Source organism: Phacochoerus africanus, chromosome 4 (assembly GCF_016906955.1).
Source record: "Phacochoerus africanus isolate WHEZ1 chromosome 4, ROS_Pafr_v1, whole genome shotgun sequence".
NCBI classification, from domain to species: Eukaryota; Metazoa; Chordata; class Mammalia; order Artiodactyla; family Suidae; genus Phacochoerus; species Phacochoerus africanus.
In genome coordinates, this window is record NC_062547.1 from 84,533,115 (window position 1) to 84,550,721 (window position 17,607).

General features: G+C 35.6%; 1 protein-coding gene across 2 annotated transcripts in view; it reads right to left on the reverse strand.

The window, feature by feature from the left end:
* Positions 1–17,607, reverse strand: part of CERT1 (ceramide transporter 1) — a 124,127-nt gene that overhangs the window by 69,057 nt on the left and 37,463 nt on the right. For both annotated transcript variants that reach the window (XM_047778119.1, XM_047778118.1), the window contains one exon: positions 11,858–11,974. In XM_047778119.1, the coding sequence (XP_047634075.1) occupies positions 11,858–11,974 (117 nt within the window). The remainder of the gene's footprint in view (positions 1–11,857; positions 11,975–17,607) is intronic.

Sequence of the window (17,607 nt, forward strand, 5' to 3'; positions counted from 1 at the left end):
ATTCAAAGTTTCATTCAAACATTCAAAGTTTCCTAGTCATTCTTGTTATCATAATTTAAAAACCAATATCAAATTAAAAACCCCTATTTGAAGGTCACTTATGGAACTTGTCTATTCATTTTGCACTTTCTGCTAAAAGAGCATGAGATAAGCTTTCTTTACAGAAAAATCTAAACAAGCAGTGTTGTAGTGAGATGAGGGAGGCTGGGTTAACCAGGGCCTTATCACATAAGTGTTGAAAAAATGCTAGAGGAGCAGCAGAAAACAATCCAAAGTACTAAAAAACAAAGCGCAGATACAATATAGTACTGTAAAAGTAGAGTAACCACAGCTGCCCCCACTCTCCTTGGTTTCAGACCTACCTCTTTCTTACACTTACGATTTAGGGCTTTGGATTCCATAATATATCCTTTAATTTATACAGATAAATTAAAATAGACTTATCAGGAAACCACCAAGTCCATACTCTGTACCAAAACCTTTTTAAGAACCCAATTTCTGGCTTGAAAGATCATTCTAAATAAAACTAAATTTAATACTCTGAATTCAGTCATCTTTTAAAAAAAAAATTCTACCTTTTGAGGGAGTCTAATTGTTAGTGACTTTAAAATGGGGGTAAGAAATAACTAGGTAAGTCAAATGAGGCTGTATAAAGAAAGTCTGTTAAACAATTTTTCCACCATAGCTTTAGAAAACAAAAGGATAAGGGAGATCTTTTTTGTTTTGCTTTGAGAGGAGGGCTGATGGAAGAGTTGAGCAATTTTACATGGATATTTTATATATTAATTCCAGAGCCACTGGATAAATTATAACACCAATACCAACAGTAAAAGCTAATACTTTACTTACTTTGTGTGCCAGGCATGACCCTAAATGCTTTAAGTACATTATCTTTTCAATCCTTTTACCAGTCTAAGTGATATGGGTACTAATATTACACCCACTTTTAAGGTGATTTTATGCAGTGAGCAGCACAACTGGTAAGTAAGGGAGCCAGGATTTAATTCCAGATTCAAGGGCCCATGATGTTAATTACTATTGTGCGGCCTCAACATCCAGAGACTTGGCTTCTTCCTTCAAATATGTCCCTTTCTCGATTTTCCCACTGCCATCTTCTAGTTATGGTCCCCTAGTGTCTCATCTGGATAAATCCCTCAAATTTCTAACTGCTTTTATTTAGTCTTGTTCCTCTTGGAATCCTTTGTAGTGTAGCCAGAGTGGTTCTTTTAAAAATAGACATCTGATTCTTCACTATCTGTTTTAAATCCTATTTGGCTTCATGTTTCTCCTTGGATCATACACTGCTTAGAAGTCCCTGTTAAGGTAGAAGTACAATTACACTAAACTGCTATCAGCCTCCATATCCATTTAGTATCCATTACTTAAAATGTGTTGTATCAGTACTATTGTAATGAAGTCTTTTGTTCTGGCATCTGTTTGCTGTAAGGAAATATTATCAGTTTTGAAATAGTGGCACTTAGACAAGGATATAAGTCTGCTTTATAGTGAAGAAATCTTTAATAATACACTGTAATATTTATATTACATAAGTGCTTATTAAGTATTACCTACCATTCCTTCTCCGCCTTCCCATGAAAGCAGGATATTCCTTTAAATCTCAACTCCAGGAACACTTACATAGAGGAAAATAAATTTAAGGCTCGGGTTCAATCCCTGGCCTGGGAATTTCTGCATGCCGTGGATATGACCAAAGAGAAAAATTTAAAAAGAAGCTAGTAACAGATGTAACAAAATACCAACACTGCTCATTAACTTCCTTATTTCATGATATGCCTAAGAAAAAGGGGCCAATGTATATTTTTTTAGAAGGAAGCTTCATAGGCACAAAATGAAATGGTCATAATTCCATTCTTTTTATCTCATTACAAACAGATGATAGTGGCAAAATAATTAATGTTACTTTCTTAAGTTCTCTTAACTGTTCTAATAAGGGGAACAGGTTTAATATATGTAAGTAGTGCTTGCAGAATGGTTGAAATGTTAAGATGGTATCTGGCCATGGGACCTGAACCATTAATTCTTCCCTGCGAGGATCCTTAAAAGAAATATAAAAACAGAAAACAAGGATCAGCAAATGAACATTGTTAATTATTCTGGGGCTTTGATCTCAAATCTAAATTTTCTACAAAAGACAGGCATTCCTTTAAGGGGTAAGGAAGAAATTGAGATTTATATCAAACATGGAAATATAGCCATAATTACTGCTGAGGGAAGGAAAAGCTACAAAGCAATATGGCATCATTTATGTAAAACTGTAAGGTGTACATGCAAAGAAGTATCTGGAAGGAATCTTTAACAAGGATGAACAGTCGTCATTTCTACATGGTCTGAATTTTCACTTTCTTTTTTGTAGTTTTCAGTATTGTCTAGACTGTTTGAATTACTTACAATAATCATATAGCACCTCTACAAAAGTCAAAACAGAAAATAAAGTCACAGAACATATTTAATCTATTTCACTTAGAAAGGGCTAAAAAATTAATAATGCTGGTAAAGGTGCAGTGAAAGGAAGATCTGCACATTCTGCAAATGGGATGCACATCAGCACAATCTTTTTGGAAAGCAATCTGGCAACATATATCAAAAACACTCATACCCTTAAACCTAGCAATTCTACTTCTGAGAAGCTATTATGAGGATACAATTAACTACAGAGAAATGCTTTACATAGAAAGGCAGTAAATACTAAATGCAAAAAAAAAGCCAAAAAACAAAAAAACAAAAACAAAACCCTGAAACAATCTAAAGGTCCAAGAATAAGCAAATGAGTGGTAAAATTACAATATAATATTAACAAAGCTGTGTTAGAAGGAGAAAATGGTGTTAGATGAAAAAAAAAAAAAAAAAAAAAGAGTTCCCATCTTGGCACAGCCGAAAATGAATCTGATTAGGAACCATGAGTTGCAGGTTTGATCCCTGGCCTCACCCAGCGGGTTAAAGATCTGGTGTTGCTGTGAGCTGTGGTGTAGGTTGCAGACACAGCTTGGATCTCAAGCTGCTGTGCCTGTGGTATAGGCTGGTACCTACTGCTCAGATCTGACTCCTGGCCTGGGAACTTCCATATGCCACAGGTGGGACCCTAAAAAGACAAAAAATAAATAAATAAAAATGGATAGACCTAGTATAACAATACCTGTGAGATCTTTTCAATTTTTCAACATTCACCTGATCTAAATAGACAACTATGCTCAATTTCAGTAGATAACTACAAAACTGTTTTTCAAAGTGTCTGTACCAGTTTACATCTGTTGTACCACTTCCTTCCCAACACCTGGTATTAAATCTTTTTATTTTTTATGCCATTCAGACATGTATTTGGTGGTATCTCACCGTGATTTAAATTTGCAATTATCTGATGACTAATGGCATAGACCACTTTTTCATATGTTCATTACCCATTTGAATATCCTTTTAATGAAGTGCCAGATCAAGTCTTTTGGACTCTTTTTTTTCTTCTTTTTCTTTTTTGACCACACCACAGCATATGGAACCTGAGTCACTGCAAAGACCACACCAAATCCTTAACCTACTGTGCCACAGTGGTAACTCCTCTCCTTGCCTTTTTTTTTTTTTTTGCTTTTTAGGGCCACACATGCAGCACTCCTCTCTCCTTTTTAGCATAAAATGCTGTCAAGTTACTTCTCCTCAATTGGCCACATAGTTAATATGATTAGCTATCTAAATATCTTCTTTATTCACTGTTCGACGTAAAATCCTCTGGTTCCTTCCTTACTATCTTGATAAAAGATAAACACCTTTCCCAAAGAATCTCTTCGAAAACTATAAATTAATGAAATTTATTTCCTCCTTTCAAGATGATGTACTTCATGAAGCATTTAGGTAACACATGGAAATACAAACCACAGATGTTGGCTCAGCTGAACTCAGCTTTTGCAAGCATGAAAATTACAGGCAACAAAATCCAAAAAACTTATTTTAACAGCACTTAACACTTGAATTATTTTTATTCCAGGACACTGGTATCATGTTTTCTTCTTTGATTTCACCAACTTGTATCATAGTAGTATGATACTTATCTACATTTAAGTGTTAAAAAAATTTTTACTAACCATGTATGGATTACTGTGATTTAGCAATTAATTCCCACTGTTAGAAACTAACCAAATTCCTTATCTTAATAAGAGAAACACCAGAGCCATAATGAAGTTTTTTCTGCTGAGTAATAAAGTTCAGCTATGATACCTCCTACCTAGGTTTTTCTACAACTATCTGAGCAAAATGGCAGAGCCCTGATTACTATGACAGCTATCAGACTTGAACTTTTCAAAAATTAAAACTCTTGAATGTAAAGAATTAGTAAAATTTGATTCCATCTTCTTCCCTCCATCACTATGCTCCAATGCAAATAAAGTAAAAGAAATGGTTCTAATCAACTGATCCAATAAAATCAAAGTATATACTAAAAGTTATAGTCCTAAAACTTTTAAGTGCATTCCTAAGCCTTTGCCAATTAAATAAGATTCAAAATGCAAAGCTAAGTTTACATGATAATCATTTATAAAGCAGACAAGCTGCTAGTATCTATTAAATTTTTCCAATATTATAGTTGATTAAAAGTGACAGAGATAGTATGATATGCTGCTAATATTTAAAAAGTGCTAAGAAGAAGCAGGTATATTCTGCCACCTAGCTATTTTAAAATAGTTTCTAATAACCTTACGTCAAATTTAAGACAAAAGAAATTAAGCAGAAGTCAAGTAAGCAGGAATTCCTCCTAAATTTTGAGAAAAAGCACCGTGGTCAAGCTGACCCTGGAGTACTATAGGAAAAAAAATCATTTTGGCAAATAGCAACACAATTTTAAAAAGATCTTTAAAGTAAGTCTTTGGTATCATTTAGGTTGCTCAACCATAAAAATCTTCTAGTAAGAAATTTTTTAATACCCCATTTCAAGTAAAATGTATAAATCCCTTTAAAAAATATCCCACATAATTTCTTCAGACAGAAAACCCTCAGCTTCTCAGGCTGTGAATAAACCTTTCTTCTGAAAATAATCAAATAGACCTTCACATGTGAATGAGTGATCTTCACAAAGGAACAAATCCACACACCTTAAACTGCAAAACAACTGCTTGCAGATTCCCACCACAGAAAATCAACATCTGTAGAAATTATCTGGATTGTTCTTCCCTAAATGTGTATTTTCCTATGACTCCTTATGTCTTAGATACTTTTCAAAATATGGGGAATATGGGTGGCCCAAGACCACCAAAATTTCAGGATATACAAAGGTTGCTTTCTTATGGAAATAAAGAAATGTCAGGGTTACCACAAACTCTGTCTGAGCCAAAAAATTGAAATTTTTCAACATGATTCTTAAATTTATTAGTGCAAGGAAAGCCTTCCTGCTAGTTTTTTTGAGGAGTGGGTTGGTGGGGTAGGAGAGTATGTTTCTTTCATAGTAAGGAGAAATGATGTCTATTCAAAATTACATGCCTTGCAACTGTAAAAGATTCTTGGAGTAACCCTATAATTCATTTAAATAATACTATCAACAGATGGTTTATCTTATTTCCTTTATTAACTAATACACAGAAAACACTCATAGAAGCCCTTGGATAATGAATAGACACATCTTCCTCGAAAAATATTAATTTATACAAATTTGAAAAAAACATCTTAACATTCATAGTTTTTAGTTTTCAACTCATTTTCACAAATACAATCTTATTTAACCTCAAAGACAACATGGCAGACGGTTGAAAGATTAAAAACAAACTCCACCTTCAAAATTTTATCTGATGCTGTCTCAAATCCTAAGGAGAAATGCAGAATATGAATAGATTCCACATAATAAAGCCAGTACACTATTCCAAAATAAAATTACTGGTTTGTTATACATATGGCTTTTTCCATATTTTAAAATAAAAGGGAATCTTTAAATTTAAGAATGACCTCAGAAATACCTTCCTTCCACAGGGGTTACTTGTCTAGTATCATACTGAGTCATGTGATTTCTACTATATTAAGAAAATTTAAATCATAGAATCATCATTTTTAAACTTTCCTTGTCCTGAGAAAATCATTCTAGAATGAATACCAAGGACAACAAAACAGCAGAGCTAGAAAAAACATATAAAGTACCCTACCGTATTTCTGTCAGTAATCGTTCTAATACCAACCAAGAAGATTAAAGAAAAAACAAACTTCCAAAACCCACAAACTTCCAAAACCCACAAACTTCCCCCATAAAATCTGTTTTACAATACTATAAATTACTTCAACTGGAAGATTTGTGTCAAATGCTTTGCTGGTTCCTACAAAGAAGCTGTTATCTCTGAGCCTTTACGTTTATGGTCCAAAACAAACACTAGAGATATGAAGAACATATAAAGAATATGAGAACAAAAATTGTAATACAAGAATCACATGATTTCAGTAAACAAATTATATTTCACATAAGTATATACTTATATTTGCAGCAGTGCTTGCTAGCCATAAACTCTGGTTCTAAGGTCAGAAAAACCTGGGTATGAATGCTGGCTTCTTCACTAATAAGCAGTTTGATTCTGGACAAGTTACTGAACCTCTCTGTGTCTCAATTTCCCAATCTGTAAAAGTAGGATAATAATGTTAACCTCACAAGATGGTGGAGAATAAAATGAGATAAAGTATACAAAGTGTTTGTCACCATATCTGGCACACTGTAATCCTCAAAAACGTTAGCTACCACCATCACTTCCACTATGTTATCATTGTTGAAAAGGTTCGGTAAAATAGAACTCCTGGTGTGTGTGTGTGAAACTGACTGATACATAAAGGTTATTATAATGAGCACAATGGCTTCCTGGAAAGAAAAGAAGGAAACCTTCAATTTCTCCAACTAAAAACCTATCAGAGAGGCCCTAACCAAGGCCCGATACCAAGAAAAGGCAATGCGGGCCCATCTGATTTTATCAGAAGAGAAAAAGACAGGTCTACTGTTCCAAGTGTCCTGTCCAGCCATCATAAGAACAAATGGTGCCATGAAAGTAACTCTGAACTGAACTAAGTTAGAATGATGGGAATCTTGGTCAACTTTGAAGTACAATATTCATGATTTATTATAACTTTGTTATTGTGCTTGCTTGTTTGTTTTTTGAGGTTTTGGGGGGAGGGGGTATATACTGCATACTATCATCTTTTCTCCTTTAAGTAATTTACCAAGGTTGCACAACTATTATGTTAACTATACCAGGATTCAATCCCATACGTGTCAAACCACAGTATCCAGTGCTTGAAGTCTGACCAATACAATATAACTTTGTTTTGGCAATCCATGGCAAAAAGATGAGTCCATGTTTATCTTGTATATATACGGTAACAGAACTCAGACAATACACTCTGACACACAGGAGGTGAGCTTAAGGTAATTATTTTCAAACATTCTGCCAATGATAATTCATAGAAAGCATAATAAATAGAAAATTGAATCCTAAGAATTCATTAACCAACAAGTTGTATATAGTCTCAGGCAAGTTACCTAAGTTTAATCTAAACCTCAATTTCCTTTTCTGTAAAACAATATTTTTCTCACCTCTCAGGTTAGTAGACAGAAAATAAAGCACATGAAGTAATAATAATGTGTACCTGGTGAACCTTAACAAACAGTAGCTCCTATCATCATCATGCCTTAGCAATTTGGTTTTTTGCTTTTTTTTTTTTTTCCTGTCTTTTCTAGGGCCACACCTGCAGCACGTGGAGGTTCCCAGGCGAGGGGTCTAATCGGAGGGGAGCTGTAGCCACCAGCCTACACCACAGCCACAGCTATGCCAAATCCGAGCTATGTCTGCGACCTACACCACAGCTCACGGCAATGCCGGGTCCTTAACCCACTGAGCCAGTCCAGGGATTGAACCCGCAACCTCATGGTTCCTAGTCGGATTCGTTAACCACTGAGCCACGACAGGAACTCCAGCAATTTGGTTTTAATTTTGAATATCGATACAAGAATGCTTGTTTAAATAGTAAAATCTCTCAATTCAGCTTCCACATTCAATATTTAATGATACTGCAGAATGAATCAGTAAACACCTCCTCACTACCTCCCTGTTCCTCGTCTACAGGGATAAAACTAAAAGAAAACCTTGCTGGTTATGTTGGGTTAGAGCACTTGAATTTTCTCCCTCCTATGTTAGTTTAATAACCTAAACAATTTATTTTTAGAATTCACATCCGAATTAAATTTTCACTGTAATGTTGTCTAGTTGGCACATACAACATTTTATATTAAAATTAAATAATAATCATTTTTCTTCCCTTGTCTGTGAATAAACTATATTTAGAAATCAGAAAGGAAAGTTTATTCAATGTATCTGGAGCCTTGCTGTTGAATCTATTTTCTAAGAACTTAAATTCACCAAAAATCTGTTATTCAGCTTAAGTCATAATGCTCTGAAGAAGACTCAAAGATTATATCTATCCATTACTCAAAGGTACAACAAAATCAATGATATGGAAGAAATATACACTTTTTGCGTCCTTGATCCAAGGAGAAAAAACAAAAGGAGGACTTGCAAAGATTCCTGAATCAGCTTTACTAAAAACAAGCAAAATAAAAAAATGCTTAATTAAAAGAAAAAAAACAAGCCTTGGAATTTAAATCAACTGATTAAATAAGCATTTAAAGGTCATCTCAGTGAAAAACACAGAAATTAGTTCTTTTAAACTGTCTTTAAATATTGTCTTTAATCATTAGTAAGAGGGCTGGCCCTGATAAACTATACAAAATAGGCCATGCTTCTTAATACACATTTAGCAATTCTTATAACATAGAACTCTTCATCCAGAAAAAAACATGGTATAATTTTAGTGAATTTACTTGTGACTCCAAAATGTTTTCTTTTTCTACTATGTCATAAATGGGAAATATATATCAGCCACCTTGGTAAATAACTTCACAAATATTACTTCAAGTATTCCTTACACTAAGAAAAGGTGAACTGTCATGCAAGGTCACATATATACTGTACATGGGAGAAGTTGCAGTGTCTACATCCAGGTCAGCTTGGCTCCAAAGCATTGAGATTTTGGAATTCTAGCTCATCTGTCTTTAAAAAATTATTACTATTAAAATTTATAATTGATTTAAAATATTGTATTAATTTCAGGTGTACAGGTTCAGATTCTTTTCCCTTATACGTTATTACAAGACACTGAATTCCTTGTTCTATCCAGTAAGTCCTTGTTGTTTATTTTACATGTAGTACTGTGTATCTGTTAATTCCATAAATTTATTCCTCCTCCTCCCCTTTCCACTGTGGTAACCATAAGTTGTTTTCTATGTTTGTGAATCTGTTTCTGTTGTGTAAATAAGCTGATTTGTATTATTATTTTTTTTTTTAGACTCCACATATAGTGATATAGTATCTGTCTTGCTCTGCCTGACATTTCATTTAGTACGATGATCTCTAGGGCCATCCACATTGCTGAAAATAGCAATATTTTATTCTTTTTTATGACTGAGTAGTATTCCACTATATACATACCTCTTTTTTTTTTTTTTTTTTGCAGGTTCCCAGGCTAGGGGATTCAGAGCAGTAGCCACTGGTCTACACCACAAACACAGCAATGCAGGATCCGAGCTGCGTCTGTGACCTACACCACAGTTCATGGCAACACCAGATCCTTAACCCACTGAGCAAGGGCAGGGATCAAACCTGAAACCTCATAGTTCCTAGTGAGAGTCGTTTCTGCTGCACCACAATGGGAACTCCCACCTCATATTCTTTAGCTATTCATCTGTTGATAGACATTTAGGTTGCTTCCATGTCCTGGCTATTGACTCATCTCTCTCTCTCTCTTTTTAATGGCCACACCCAAGGCATGTGAAATTCCAGGGCCAGGGATTCAATCCAAATCACAGCTGTGACCTATGCCCCAGATGTGGCAATGCTGGATTCTTTAACCCAATGGGCCAGGTCAGGGATCGAACCCATGCCTCTGCAATGACCTGATATGCTGCAGTCAGGTTCCTAACCCACCATGCCACAGTGAGAACTCTCCATCTCTCTTTTAAATAGTAGAAAACTGACTCCCATTTTAAACTCTTTTCTGAGTAATAATATCAAGATAACGAAGATTCATAAAACGTTTTAAAGCAACATAATTCTAAAGTTAAAACAGGGAGAGGAGTTCCCATCATGGCTCAGTGGTTAACAAACCAGAGGGTTCGATCCCTGGTCCCACTCAGTGGGTTAAGGATCTGGCATTGCCATGAGCTGTGGTGTAGGTTGCAGACATGGCTCAGATCCCATGTTGCTGTGGTTCTGGCGTAGGCTGGCAGCTACAGCTCCAATTCAACCCCTAGCCTGGGAACCTCCATATGCTGCTGGTGTGGCCCTAAAAGACAAAAAAACAAAAACAAAACAAAACAAAACAAATAACAGGGAGAAAAAGCATCAGAGCCAGATTTCTTTAGGCTGGGAAAAATTCATAATCAAGAAATAAAAGTTGGAGTTCCCCTTGGGGCGCAGCAGAAACAAATCCAACTAGGAACCATGAGGTTACAGGTTCAATCCCTGGCCTCAATTAGTGGGTTGGGGATTTGGTGTTGCTGTGAGCTGTGGTGTAGGTCACAGATGTGACTCGGATCTCGCGTTGCTGTGGCTGTGGTGTAGGCTGGAAGCTACAGCTCTGAATAGACCCCTAGCCTGGGAACCTCCGTATGTCAAAAGTGCGGCCCTGAAAAGCACCAAAAAAAAAAAGAAAGAAAAAGAAAGACAAAGAAAAGAAAGAAAAGTTAATGCATGATCAATAGAATGTGCCTGCAGTATTCCAGGCCAGGCTGGTTTTTCTTGGTGGGTGTGTGTGTGTACATGAGTGTGCACACATATATGAGTATTTATTTATTTAGTCTTTTTAGGGCCACACCCACGGCATATGGAAGTTCCCAGGCTAGGGGTCTCATCGGAGCTACAGCTGCTGACCTATGCCACAGTCACAGCAACGTCAGATCTGAGCTGTGACTGTGACCTACACCACAGCTCATGGCAATGCCGGATCCTTAACCCACTGAGCCAGGCCGGGGATAGAACCTGCAACCTCATTGTTCCTAGTCGGATTTGTTTCCGCTGCACCACGACGGGAACTCCAACCATGCATTTATATGTTTTATGCCTATTAAATAACCAAAACAGGTATTTCAACTACAACTCTGTGAAACCCAAATGAACAAGTACAGACAAGTAAGTATATGAACAAGTTCAAAGATTTCTTAAGTCACATTTAGGAATGGCATGGTGATTTTCTAACTTTACATATTCCTTGTTGTATCATAATATACTGAACTAGCTACTAATACAGATGTATTAATATCATATATTTCTTTAGCCTACTTACCAATTATTCATAACAGAAGTAAAAAACTAGCTTTAAATTATAAGAATATAGCTTATACTTTTATATAAGAAAGACTTCCTAAAAGTTTATTACTGAAAAGCTTCATATTTACAAAAATTTAAGTTTACAAATGTTTATACTAAACATTAGGGTTTTACAATCCAATGTTATTTCAAGAATCCTTTTATCCAGATCATATAAAAGGCATTTATTATGAAGCAAATCCTAAATATAAAAACCAAGATTTGTTTTATATAAAAAGGCAGTTTGTTTTAACCAACAATTTAAAATATTTACCACAGCAAATTCCCTTAGTGCTACTCAAATGTTAGAAATAAAATTATTTCGAAAATTTACATCCGCATTGCTTTGATCTTTACCATCCAAATTATGTTCAGCTTTTCAGTAACACACATACATTTCAATATTATTTTAAAGGAGTTACCACCAATCTTTTGCCTAGTCCTCTATGGACAGGTAAACACTGGAGACCTACCTTGTGCTGTTCAATGGCATCTATCCACTGCTGTCTGTGATCTGGATCCTGAGCACGAAGATACCAAACGCTATCATTTACACTAATATCAAATCGACATTCATCAAAATCATGAGGCTATGGACAAAAAAGGAGAAAACGAAAAGCAAAGTTAATTATATTCTTAGAAGTGTTATACCCTACAGCAAAAACATTTATCATCAAATGCTTTAAGTTTTTACTAGTGGGAATAGCACCAAAAGTACAATTAAAAAAGACCAAAATACATTTTAGGAAAGACATTTACTACTTTTTCAAATTATTCAATAGTTTTATTTCATTAAATTTGATAAACAAGATATTTTTATATTCTATCACAAAATAACATCTCAAATTAACTTCTAGACTTTTACATAGCTTTGATTGTAACAGCTGGGAGAGCTTCCAATGAGAAGCAAAAATAAAATGAACATTACATCAGATCTATGTTAGATGGCTAAAGGAAACTTCTTGCATCAAAACGTAAACAACCAGTGACAATGTCAACTATTTGGTTCAGTGCTTCACATTCTTCATAAGAATATATAAAATGAGGGAGTTCCCATTGTGGCTTAATGGAAACGAATCTGACTAGTATCTGTGAGGATGCAGGTTTGATCCCTGGCCTCATTTGGTGGGTGAAGGATTCAGCATTGCTGTGAGCTATGATCACAGCATGGCCCTGAGCTGTAGTTTGCAGAAACAGCTTGGATCCCACGTTGCTCTGGCTGTAGCGCAGGCCAACAGCTGCAGCTCTGATTTGACCCCTAGCCTGGGAACTTCCAAATGCTGCAGGTGAGGCCCTAAAAAGAAAGAAAAAAAAGAATATATAAAACAAACATTTTATATACTTGATCCCCCCCCATAAATGAATTAAAATATGACAGGATCACACCACAAATGCTACCTCTTCTTCCACTGGATTAAGTACAGTCGATTTCCTCTCCTGTAAACAATTTCAGCCTTAAGGGAGAAAGAGTCTTCAATTTCAGCCTTAAGGGAGAAAGAGTCTTCTCTGGTCAATGTAATAATACACTTATTTGCCTAACACAATCTACATATTGTACTGGAAGAGCTTACTGTTTATTCTCTCCCTTTTAACAGTATCAATCTGTTATCTCATCAGTTTATTTAACAAAAAATATAAGACAATTCCACAATGTTCTTTAGCTTATGAAACAACTTCTTTTTTAAGACTGAGATAACAAATCAAAGTTTTAACTGGCTAAAGGATACAAATTAAACTTTTTCTGAATCACTATGTGCTGGGCATAACAGTCAGGATTATGGTGGGAGGTAGGGTGTGCTCCAGAGAAGAAAAGGAAAAAAACAAGACAATGCATACCCTGCTTCAGTAATTATGAATATAGAAAAACACAAAAGATATTTAACACTCAAAAATGTGACTATAAATTTTACTGAAAGCCAAATACTCAGAAATCTTAAGAATGGAGTCCAGTTATTGAGAAAAGCTTCTTGGAGGAAAGGAAGCATATATACTATCTGAAGAACTAAATAAATAATTTAACTGATCAATCAACTGTTCTAAATAGCCCAGAAGTTTTTTAAACTTTTACTTCATAATCATTATCATATTTCTAGCAACTACTGAAAATGTTTTACATTTTGTATTATGTTCAACATTCTCATTACAGCTTCAGAAAATAAAAAGAAATAATACATATATAGTCATCCCTTGGTTTTTGCAGGAGATTGTTTTGAGGACTCCCCTTGGATACCAAAATTTCGGATGCCTAAATCCTTCGTATAAAATAGCTCAGTACAGTTAGCTCTCCTTTTCTGTGGATGCTGAGCCAGCAGATGCGGAAGGCCAACTGTAGTTCAAAATACACTAGTTTCTCCAGAAAACACTTCTTTCAACTTTTCTGTCTTCAAAACTTCCTCACAATCTTCCAGAGTCCAAAGGTACACTGAAAATATTCCTAAAAAGAAGAACTTGCCATTAAGTTTCCTCTGGGTGTGAGTGACTTGATAAAACTTGAAATTAACACAAGTAAACTGTGCCAAATTATTAAATCTGTCAAGTATATAAAATATGATTTCTTCTACCTATGTTTCAAAGTTTGGATACGTGGAAAACTTTTAGCTTTTAATACATAAAAAAGTTATACATATGAATGGAATAAAATAACAGTCTACAAAGCTAAAGTACTTGAAAACTTCATTTAAATGTCAGACATTTATATGAGATACAACATCTCAATCAATACCTACTCAGAGATGGAGTTGACAGAAAGTTGTACACAAAGTAGCCATTTCTACCATCAACAATCTGAGGGATAGATGGCATAAAGGGGAGATGTACCAACTTTCAAGTAGAGTCTGAATAACACAGAAGCCTTGAATCGCTAAAAACTGAAACGTTTTGGCAGCTAGGTCTACAAGGCAAAGGAAATGTATATTTGTTAAAGAGGTCCTGTTAAACAGAGCAAAGCTCACATCATGTTCACACATAACCCCTTTAAACACATACTACAATAGTTTCCTTTTATCCAAGAAGTATATGGTCCAAGACCTCCAGGGGATGCCTGAAACTACTGATAGTACCAACCCCTATTTGTACAGCTGACCCAACACAGGGATTAGAGGTATGGACCCTGTGCACAGTAGAAAGCCCGAGAATCTGCTTTTTTTTTTTTTTTTTTTGCTTTTTAGGGCCACATCCAAAGCATGTGGAAATTTCCAGGCTAGGGGTTGAATTGGAGCTACAGCTACCGGCCTACACCACAGCCACAGCAACACCAGACCTGAGCTGTGTCTACCACCTAGACCACAACTTACAGCAACGCCAGATCCTTAACCCACCAAGCGAGGCCAGGGATCAAACCGCAACCTCATACTTCCTAGTTGGATTTGTTTGCGCTGCGCCACAACGGGAACTCCCCAAGTATCTTATAGTCAATCCTCTGTATCCGGGTTCCCCATCTATGTATCCCACCACTCTTGGATTGGATAGTACTGTAGGTACTATTTACAACTGAAAAAATTCTGAGTACATGTGGACCTGTGCAGTTCAAACACATGCTGTTCAGGGGTCAACTGTACCAAGAATTTTCCTATGCAAGTATTAATGAGTGGGTAGGGTACATAGCATGGATATACTGGACAAAGCAGCCCATACAAGATTTCATTATGTACTCAAAAAACAACATGCAATTAAAATTTATAAAGTTTATTTCTGGAATTTTCCATGAAATACTTTCTGACCTTGAAGGTAACTAAAACTGTAGAAATCAAAACTGTGTTACTATAAGGGGGGACTACTGCAGATAGAGTGTGTCATTCAAACACAACTGATCCTGTGTTTATTTAGAATTTCACTGTGGATATAGTTTTGTTGGTTATGAATTACTCTTAAAAATATACATTAAAATACTATTTGTCTTGATCACTGAGTTTGTGGTGTACTCTTAAATTTTATGACTAAGGTTAGTTCATCATCAGTCTCATGCTAGTCTGAGCCCTAAGAGATGATTTTTAGAGGGAAACAAATAAGGGATAAGAGCCAAAATTAGATGAAAAATTACAAGAGGTGGTAGGTATAAAAGAAAACATGACCTATCTTCAGGAAAAAAATTTTTTAAACGCTAAAAAGATATGAGGCAGCAGGCAATGAAAAATAAACTTACATAGCTAAGAAAAAAGAAATGAGCTGAAACTATACCAGGAGAAGCAATAAAAAGCAAACAAGGCTAAAAGGGGCACGCTGAACAATCTTAAAGAAATATAATAATGAATGGACAAAGTGGGGTCAAGCAAATGCTTTAACTGGCATTTTGAAAAAGGAAAATGTAAAAGAAAGTTCAAACATACTATCTTTTCTTTAAATAAAATATTGAAGTTACATACAGATCAGAAAGACATACTATGCCCAGGAAAAATGGTCTCCAAAAACAAACAATCCAAAGACTTATTCCATGAAATTAATTAAAGAAAAAAGGAAATGTTACAGAAAAACGTTTTTCAAGCTTTTTGCATTATTACCTCCCACCTTGAAAAAAATAAATTCTCCTTAGTAAGAGAAATAGTAAGAATTAAGATTTTGTCCAGCAGATTTTTCTTAAAGAGCCATGTTAGATATTCGAATACCTAAGATTATTTTACTTTCCCAAGAACCAAGTATTGCCCCCCACTGAAAATGAAAATGCATGCTTTGGAAGAAAGTCAACTACGAAAGGAAAATGTAAGTGGGCCTCATCCTTTACCATGTCAACATTCTTTGTTAAGGACAAAAAATGTATCGAAAGGTGTAGTGGCATTTATATCCACTTTTTGGTCTGTCTTAGTTCTTAGTAAGGGTTGCTATAACAAAAATACCACAGACTGGGTAGCCTGAACAACAGAAATTTCACATAGCTCTGGAGGCTGAAAGACCAAGATCAGGATGTGAGCATGGGAGGATGCTCAGTAAGGGCTCTCTTCAGGGTTTGCAGACAGCTGCTTCTAAGTGTGTCCTCACATGGAGGAGACAGAGCTCTCTGGTCTCTAATCCCCTCATAAGGGCACCATGAGAGGCTCCATTCTCATAATATCATTTAAACCAAATTACCATTCAAAGGCTCTACCTCCAAATTACCATCACAGTGAGAATTAAGGCTTTAACATACATCCACAGCATTCACTACCTATCAAAATAATCTTATAGGAACAAAAGAGGCATAAATTCACACAAAAAAAGAAGAAAAAAGTTGCCAAAAAAATTTAAAGTTGGAATGTGATAAGTGACTTATTAGCAGGCCTGACAATGCTGAAAAGTAAACATATACAAGGGAAAAGTAGACAGAAGAAGCCAACTTGTATTGAAGGCATCATGTAGCCCCCCTAAAGGTAAAGGTACAGGTAGAAGCATTATTAAAAGGTACAACTAGATCCCCTGGAACCCGACTTGTCCATCCCACTGTACCGTAACATTAGAGGTTCTATCTCTCAGAGAAATGGTAGAGAGAGGTGTAGGAAGAAGGAGGGAGATGGGGGCGGGGGGAAGCAGGTAAAGAAAAGTGCTCATATTAATTTGACTCCCAGAAGGCTTGGACCCATACTTGCTCCTTCTATCTCCTTCTACCTGCAAGGAAGTTTCTTCTATAGGAAAACTAAGTAATCCAAGAGAAAAGGCACATTCAGGCTCTACTCAGTATGAAAGGTGTAAACCATGAAGATGAAAAATTACCTTTCAGAACTGGAAGATATGCTTCCCACTAAATGAGGGAGTACCAAGTAAGAGGCAACTGAGATCCAGAAATAGTAGCAAAGGAACTTCCCAGGAAGACAATCAGGGGAAGAGTTATGCAGAAGACTGAAAGTCTAGATTGGAACAGTATGACAGGATGCTTTAGAAGGGATTTCACTAGTGGGGGAAAACAGAATGAAAAGATAATGTAAAAAGTTAAACTCAGTGGACAGGATGTAGGAAAACTCAGCTAGAAATTTTTAAAAAGCCACCCAATTTTTAATAAACTTGCACTGAGATATAACTAATGCACAATTAACTTTATCCATTTAAATCGTACAATTCTATGGCTTTTCACTTGTATATAACCTACTAAATCAATGCCACTCAAGATGAAAATGTTTTCATTTTCATAACCCCTAAAGGACTACTCATGCTTGTCTGCAAGAACTTCTCTTCCTTTATCACCATCTACCAGAAACCAAGGCTCTGCTTTTTTCACTGTACACTGGTTTTCTCTATAAATAAATTTATATAAATGGAA